The sequence below is a fragment of the Benincasa hispida genome, chromosome 8 (assembly GCF_027475165.1).
Source record: "Benincasa hispida cultivar pf3 chromosome 8, pf3_genome.v1.1, whole genome shotgun sequence".
Classification (NCBI taxonomy): domain Eukaryota; kingdom Viridiplantae; phylum Streptophyta; class Magnoliopsida; order Cucurbitales; family Cucurbitaceae; genus Benincasa; species Benincasa hispida.
The window spans coordinates 42,302,010-42,311,066 of NC_143485.1; the positions used below are offsets into that span (position 1 = coordinate 42,302,010).

Genomic DNA, 9,057 nt, shown 5'->3' on the forward strand with positions numbered 1-9,057 from the left:
TTTGTTTGTGACAACAGAATATCTTCCTCCAGAATATTTTCCTTATCTAAAAATATCCGATTGTAATATTTTGTCCGATATTTTTCTTTATTGAAGCGCGGCCTTCCTATTCCAAATGGAGATTTGTTTCCTTTCTTGGATTCGATTATTTAAAGAGAATTATGTTATCCATTTAGATCAGTCGTATTTTGTTTTATTGAGCAAGAGGATTTTTGTTTGACAATTGAATTGTTCTACATTGTGTCCTTGCTCGTTGCTCACTATTTCGGTGTGCAAGTTCTTCATCCGTTGAAGTGCAACACTTTGAAGTAAATCACGGTCTTAGGGGAGTCTTAGGGGATTCTCAATCTTAAGGGGAGCCTAAGACTTCGCTTCAGAGAAGGACTTCTCCATCTTAGGGGGATCCTAAGATTCATCATGAAGGAACTCTTATTCAAGAGAACCAGTGAGCGGAAGCAAAATCTTTCCAAGTCTATTGTAAAAGAATAAAGACATTCACAAATATACAGAACAGTTATGCCTCTTAAAACAAATTACAGCATGCTTTAGTAATCAAATACAATAGGGAATGAGAGACATACCTTTGAAGAACACTTCTTCTATCAATCTCTCACTCTCATGAAGAATTGGACAACAACCTCTTGCTCTCGTTCAGATCGCCTACCCAATCGTCTAGTGATCACGAATAGTCTTCTCCTCGAACAACAACCTTCGACACCACTACTCGGCAACCTTAGTATTCTCGGAGTGAGAATCTAGGAGGTGTAGACTCTGTTGGATTTGGTAGAGGGATGGAGGAAGGAAATGATCGAACTACACAATCAAGCAAGTGGGAAAAGGTATTGTCTATCGCATAGACTGTGAATGCTTGATCGCTTAGTAAATCTCGCTAGTACACGATCGTATAGTAAAACACGCTGGATCGTTTAGTAAGTCACTGGATCGTTTACACGATTGTTTAGTAAATCGCTCTATTGCTGGATCATTTACACAATCGTTTAGTAAGTGTCGCTCTACACGATCGCTTAGTCTCTTGCTTGAAGGCTATCGTATAATCTCTCGTGAGCTAAACAATTAATTGTGCAACTAATGAAGCGATCTCTTGACAAAATGAAAATACTTTTCATTTTATCCTTCAGTTATTCAAAACTGAAAATAACCTCTCACCTTCACGATTAATGGAGAAAATAATCGACCTCAATTATCACATAATTATTTTAATTATGAATAAATATAATAACTAACTTATCATATTATATTTATAACCTATAGTTTTAATATCACATCATATGTAATATTTAAACTATAGTTCTTTTCTCCTTTAATTAATATAAATCATATTTACATCAAAATCCTCCAATTGATGTATCTCATACATCATATCAATTATATCACATATAATTGAACCAATTTAATTATATCATATATAATCAAACTCCTTCTTGTTAATTTGAACACTTCAAACTAACCCAAAAACTGATTCTCATCTTGAATCCATTGAGCTACCAAGGGGATCTTATGGACTTGTAGCTTGAATCTCCAACGGTACGTGAATAGCTGACTAAACTCTTTAATCACGAAATCTACCATTCGTTAACTGTCGGGCACTTCACTAAAGACCGACAGCTGCACTCTTCTCACTACAGATATATTTCTGTATCCATTGGATATAACCAATCAACAGTACGATAACCCTTCACAGATCGCTCATAAGTACAGTTAGACCAATTTACCGTTTTGCCCCTGTAGTTACATCTAACTCCTTAAGTACCATTGATTCCTCTAATGAACAATACATCATAGTCCTACTATGAGTGAACACCTCTCGGGCCATGAGAAAGTGTGTGGCACCACATCATTCAAGCCCTGGAATCAGCCCTTAAGAGAGCAATCTATCTACTTACCCCTGCTTTGGGGAAGGAGTGAAATACATCTTGTGTAGTTGAGTTCCCAGCTCCCTAATCAGAAGAATCCCCAAAGTAGTAGGTTTGAGTCGGCAATCTGGCCACCCGCACCCATGCAAATCAAAGGATCGCCTTCATAGGCAGGAATTCCCAACTCACTCAGAATTAAGGTCATGTTACCTATGGTCATCCTAGTGAAATGAAAGTCTCTATCATGAACGACATTATATAACGAGACTAAGCATTTCGTGGTCTGGTCTTATACAAACTCCTTTGTATAGGACACCCCCGCTCGTATGTCTCTACATGAATTATCAGGATCATACCATTTGTAGCACTTTACAACACTTGTAACATTTACAAAGTGGGTCGTATTAGTAGTGTCACCAGGATAAGGTTTCCCTCCTTTATCCATATACTACAAACCATTTAGGTTATCACTTAAGGCATGATCCACTTATATGTCTCCACATATATGCTTAAGTCACAACGATAACCAGGGATCTTAGTTTATTGGTTTGTGGTTAATGCAAATAATATATCTCATATTTCATAGACAACAGTGAAGAAAATATCTCATATTATTCCATCACAAATGTTTGTTCATACAGTGTTTACAAACTACAGAATCTTACAAGATTTAGGGCATCAACCCCAACAGCTACATGAAAAAGGAAAGTTCATCAAGGGTAAGTTTCTCTTCCTCAATTTCTCGTAAGAAAAGCATGCTTAGGAGTTAATTGTTTATCCTGTTTTGATTTTTTTTTTCTTTTTAATTTTTCTGTGTACAAATTTAATTCAAATTGCATGACGTTCATACACTTCCACGGAAAATTTCGTTCCTTCACTATAGATTATGTGGTTTGTCTTGTCTCGAGATGGAGGAGCTTCCTCTTCTCAACCAAGGAGTAGATATATATATATATTTTTTTTACAGTCAAAAGGGGGTGTTTGGATGTGGTTTTTTGTGTTTGGTTCTACCTCTAGATTATTGTTTGAGACTCTATTAAATCTGTTCGTCACTTGGTTTATGGTTTGGTTTGGTTTGTTCCGGAAGTCCTTTATGTTTGGGCTTGTTATCTGTTGTTATCGTGATGTTATTCTTTTTGTCAAGTCTTTAAGACATCTTTTATTTCAAACATCTTTATTTTATTGATGGATGGTTGTTTGCTTTATTTTCCTATTAAAAAAATATTTAAAAAAAATCCAAATGTGGAGTTTGTTGGAGATTTGTTTAATTGGCTTTATATTTTTCTAAGGTAGTGGTTTCTGCAAATGTCTTAAATAAAGTCTTAACATCTGTTTATGACAACAGAGTATCTTTCTGCAGAATATTTTTCTTATATGAAAATATCTGGCTGTAATATTTCGTTCGATAATTTCCTTTATTGAAGCACGACTTTCCTTTGCTAAATGGGGATTTGTTTCCCTTCTTGGATTTGATTATTTAAAGAGAATTATGTTGTCCATTTAGGTCAGTCGTATTTTGTTTTATTGAGCAATACGATTTATGTTCGACGACTGAATCATTCTACATTGTGTTCTTTCTAGTTACTCATTATTCCATTGTGCAAGTTTCTCATCCGTTAAAGTGCAACACTTTGGAATAAATCACGGTCTTGGGGGAGCTTAAGTCATTGCTGCCAGAGAAGAAATTTCCAGTCTTAAGAGGAGCCTAAGACTCAGTTCCAGAGAAGGAGTTCTCCATCTTAGGGGGATTCTAAGATCCATCAATGAAGGGATTTCATTGACTAAGGGAAAGATATCTTAGAGAAGTCTCACACACTGTCAGAAGCCGAAGTGTTTAACACTAATATTATCAAACTTAGGGGGACCTAAGTACACTTGAGAGAGAGTCTTACATCTAGGGGGAGCCTAGGTGGTCAGTGAGTTGAGCTCTATGTGAGTCATTGTACTGATCGTATATTACATATAAGTACTATGTTGTAAACTGCTTAACTCTTTAATATTGATGGATTAACCCCCCAGACGTAGGTGGATTATCACCGAACTGGGTTACCAACTTATGTGTGTCTTTTCTTGTTATTAGTATTTTTGTTGTTACAGTATTTGTCAATATTTTTCGTTTAACATCCGTATTTCGAGTGGGGAGTTATCCCATTGCTTTTTCATAATGGTTGATCATTATGTTCATTTGTTGTTCAACTTGCAAATTTGACACCAAACAATAGTGTGTTATTAAATTTTATTGACATGTCAATATTTCAATCTTGATTATTACTATTTCTAAGGGCTTAACATTGACTAGAGTAAAATAACATTTTCATTAAATCATTAAAAAATTGATGAAATACATACCTATAAAATGTATTATTATTAAGAACCATATTTAACTTTTTTATAAAACGTGAGATGCTTATTCATTGGTCTAATTATGTTTGTAAATATGAGTTTATCGCAATGGTGAACATATCCACTTGTTCTTTATGGTTGTAATTAAGTTCAAATCTTTGCTCTTCCACACTTGTTTACTACTTAAAAAAAAAAAAAAAAAAAAAAAAAAAAAAAAAAAAAAAAAAAAAAAAAAAAAAAAAAAAAAAAACTAATTATGTATTAAATTATGATAAATATAATATTTAGTAAAAATATCTATAATATATATAAGTTACGAGATTTCATAAATTCCATGTTGTAACATACACCCTTCATATCCTATAAATATAGTGTATGGTACACACCGCAATTGAATTCTATTATTTTTTCTACTTTGCTATCTAATTTACTTCTTTTGTGTTTATTTTGCTCTTGTATTGTTCTTATTTTACAACATAAATAAAATTTTATATTTTATATTTTCTTTCGAGATATCCATTAACTTTCACATTTTAGTTCTTCATAAAATAATATTCTAAAGATTAAATTATAAATTTAATTTTTAGACTTTTAAATTTGTGTTAAAAATGATATTGGACTCTAAAAAGTATCTAATAAGCCTTCCAATTTTCAATTTTTCATTTAATAGGCCCTTGAAAGTTTAAAATATCTCACTAGTCTCAATTTTGTGCCTAATAGCTACATCTTTTAATATATTTGATTTCTTTAAAAGGGGTTTAATCTATTAGATTTAAAATTGAGAATTTTGGTTCTGCTTTGAAACATTCTATTTCACTAGAAATATACTTTGCAAAATAAATCACTATAGTCCATTCACATTAATTTTTGTTATTATTTAATAAAAATATGTTTAATTAATTACTTTATTCATAAAGTAAATGTCTACATAGACAAATATGTTAATCTACAATTTACATCTAGTATGCCATATTTAAATATTTTTGTTAAATATTTAATAAAAATTAAGTAGGACTAAACTAGCTTTATATGCAGAGTCAAAAACAAAAATCAGAATAAAATTCTAGAGACAAAAATATGATTACCTATTTAGCCATAATTATAAAATAAACATGTTTTGCTATTTCAGACAAACCCACATGAATACGCTAAAAAACCAGACAACAATTTTATACCCTTGTCTTTTTACTTTCTTTTATTTATTTATTTATTATTATTATTATTATTATTATTTTGATAAACTTGTCTTTTTATTGTTATTCTATGTTTATACCTTTCTAAATGATCAATTTATTAATTGTACTATGGTTAAACTTTTATTTTATTGTTTTTCAAAAATTATACTTGCAAGTCACGTCACAAACAAAGCCGTTTTCCCATTTAAAATTTTCTCTCCCTTGACAATGTTATTAGGACTTTGAATTACCTCTATATACAATTTTTTTAATTAATTAAAATTTGAATATTTCTTGTTCTTGTTATTTGAGAAAACGGTATTGGCAGCCATTTTGAAAAAAAAATGATCCGAGAAAATGACATAAATAAAACTATTTAGTCCACGTGTCAGCTATTTTAGAAATCTCCATGATATTTTGACTCTTCAAAAAGTTAAAATTAAAAAAAAAAAAAGATAAAACATCTCTCATAATTATTGTATTACGAAAATTTTGATCGATAAACTTAGTGTAATTATGTAATCCATTATATATCCATAATTTATTTTTGAAACAAAGCATAACACGAATGGGTAGCTATCATGTTAAGGATATTAAGGATGCCAACACATAAAGTCTTGTCTATCTACCAAAAAAAAATAGGACTTACCAAAGGAATAGGTTGGTTACAACCAAATATATAAACCATTTGTATTTGTTGAGTTATTTTTGCATTCCCAAATTAGGGATTCAATATTGTATAAATAATCACCTAAGTACATTTCAAATACAATAAATCATAAAGGAAAAGTTGGTTTGTCACTGCCGTTTACTGTCTATCGTCTACTTGATTGAAACTATCGTTTATCTTTTCTGATACTATCGTCTACATTCTATCGCAATTGTCTACACGATATCGTCTACCTCCTGTCGCATTCGTTTACACGATATCATCTATCGTCTATCTCCTGACGCTATCGTCTATATGATATCGTCTACCTCCTGACGCTATCATCTACACGATATCGTCTACCTCTTGTCGCAGTCGTCTACACGATATCGCCTATCTTTTGAAGCTGTCGTTTACCTTCCGCAGACGTTATCGTCTACCTCCACAAACACTATCGTCCATCTTTGACGCTATCGTTTACCTTGTCTAAGTGCTATCGTCCGCAGCGTGAGTCAAGTCATATCCTTCAACCTCACTTTCTAACTTGTCATGCATTTGATTAATTAAACTTCTAAACTCACGTATGAATATGGATAATATTGATACATAAGAAGAATAAGGTTTAACTTTGAAGTCAACATTATATTTGGATTTTATTTGTACTTTTATTTATTTATTTTTTTCCTAAAAAGTATTAACATAAACGTGAATATTTCCTCCCTTCCCAACAAAAAAAAAACGTGGGTATTTACAAAATAAAATAGTGTTACAGTAAAACCTCAATCCAAAAAAGACCTAATCATTCCTTCCCACTTGAGTTTTAAATAGTTATATATATATATATATATATAATCTAACATTTTCCTTTGAATTGACTAACAAATGCCAAGTTTGAATGAATAAAGAAAAAAAATTATATATTCCAAACTTTACGTATAATAATTGGTTACCATCCTTGAATTTTCCAATCTCCTCATCACATCTATAAAAGGAGAAAAATAGGTGAGTAAGATTTACGTACATAACATACCTATAAAAGTAACACAAGTTTTCAAAAAGTTCAAGGTATTTAGAAAGTCAATTCGAACAAATCCTTAAGTTTCGATATTGATTGACTAAATATATAAATAGATTTCAACGCGTCTATTTTTACGAGATTTTTAGAAAAGTCATACAAAGCGATCGGTTTGGTTTGTCCATCATGAAAGCATTAGATGTTGAGGAAGGGAAGAAGAATCCGACGTCAATAGTCCGATCAAAATCAGGGGAAAAAAGGTGGGTTATTTACATAAACAACATCATAGAAAAAGAGCTGAATAATAACCAAAAATCCCACATTTCTTCTTCAATTTTCATTGTCCCGAAATTCCTTAGTGCTACAAAACCTGAAGATTATACCCCACAATTCTTAGCTTTAGGCCCTTACCATCATTTCTCACAAGAACTTTATGATAATATGGAGCGTTACAAATTAATGAATGTTTCAAACAAAAATTTACAATTCAATTTCCAATCTTTTTTATCTCGACTTTCCCAATTTGACCTCCAAATTCGTGCTTCTTATCACCGCCGTTTAGATCTCGACGCCGATACTCTGGCTCTCATTATGACAATTGATGGCCTTTTCTTGCTCGATTTTCTTTACTCAAAATTCAAAAATTACCATGATTTTTTAATCTTGAGAGGTAAAAATATATTGAGTAATGACGATGTTGTAGTGCGAGACATTATTAAGCTAGAGAATCAGATTCCATTATTTGTTTTAAAAGAGATTTATTTTGGGATGATTCAATGCGAGGAAAGTAATAAATTATGGGATGATTTGTTTGACTCTGTTTTGGTCGGATTTTGTTCTGAAATTTCCCCTTTGGACGGCGGCGGTGGTGGTGGCGACGGCGGCGGGTTTATTGATTGTGCACATGTTTTGGATGTTTTGCACCGTATGATTTTGCCAGAGGATTTGGGATGCTCCGATGAAGCGGAGGCGGAGATGGCGACCGCGGCGTCGAGGAATAATAATAATAATTATTATAGTAATGAATTTGGTAATTCGAGGTCATCTTTGAAGAAGGATAATTATCTGTGGAATTTGGTAGTGGATAGTGTAAATATTTTGAGGAATTTTAAGAAGGTTTTTGAATTTATTGGACGTTTAATGGAAGTGTTGCCGGTTTTGGGGGGATTGGTTTCACCGATGGGAGAAGTTTCCGGTGAGGATGGAAACAGAATAGAAGATAAAACGCCCTTAATGGAAGCCGGCGTTAAAGTTCCGACAGCCTCCGAGCTTTTCGATACAGGTGAGAATTTTGAGTTTAGTTTTTCTTAAATTTTAAAATATTATATTTTTAATCTTTTAATTTAGTTTATATGTTTGAAAATGTTTAATTTTACTTGTGTAGATCTGAGTTTTGTTTTAAATTATTTTTAGATTTCACGAACTATAATTAATAATAAGTTTTACTAATTTATCTTCAAATTAATTTTGAAATTTTCTTTAAAATATATTTGGATCCCTCAACTTTGAATCTTATTCTATTTTGGTCCTTAAACTTTAAAAAATATATGTTGTAATCCTTGAACTTTTAAAAGTATTTATTTTAGTCTTTGCTATTAAAATTGTGTTAACTCTTTAAAGATAAAATATGTTTGGGGATGAAATTATATTTAGCATGGGTTGAGAAAGATGAAGGTGAAGTAAAATATCAACAACCAATATGTTAAAATAGTGAACAACCAAAATTTTAGATCCAAAATGACTTTTAAAATCTCCTATAAAAAATTGTTTTACAATCTAATTCAAAATTAAAACCCTAGATTTTTTAGAATGACTAACTTATTTGGCAGTCTAATCATCTAAAAATATGAGCTATATTACTATTATGTTTAAGAGTTAATGAAATATTAATACTAAGGACCAAAGTAAGCATTTTTTAAAAGTTCAAGAACTAGAATTAATATTTTTGAAAGTTTAAGGACCAAAATAAAATAAGATTTAAAGTTTAGAGACCAAAATAGG

The 9,057-nt window shown here is 31.5% G+C and overlaps 1 protein-coding gene across 1 annotated transcript; it reads left to right on the forward strand.

Moving 5' to 3' along the window:
- Positions 1–7,072: 7,072 nt before the first annotated feature.
- On the forward strand, positions 7,073–8,386 carry LOC150034600 (putative UPF0481 protein At3g02645). Its single transcript, XM_090316664.1, has one exon. It carries the CDS (start codon positions 7,243–7,245, stop codon positions 8,365–8,367), a length of 1,125 nt encoding a protein of 374 aa, XP_090172790.1. The 5' UTR covers positions 7,073–7,242; the 3' UTR covers positions 8,368–8,386.
- Positions 8,387–9,057: the final 671 nt, after the last annotated feature.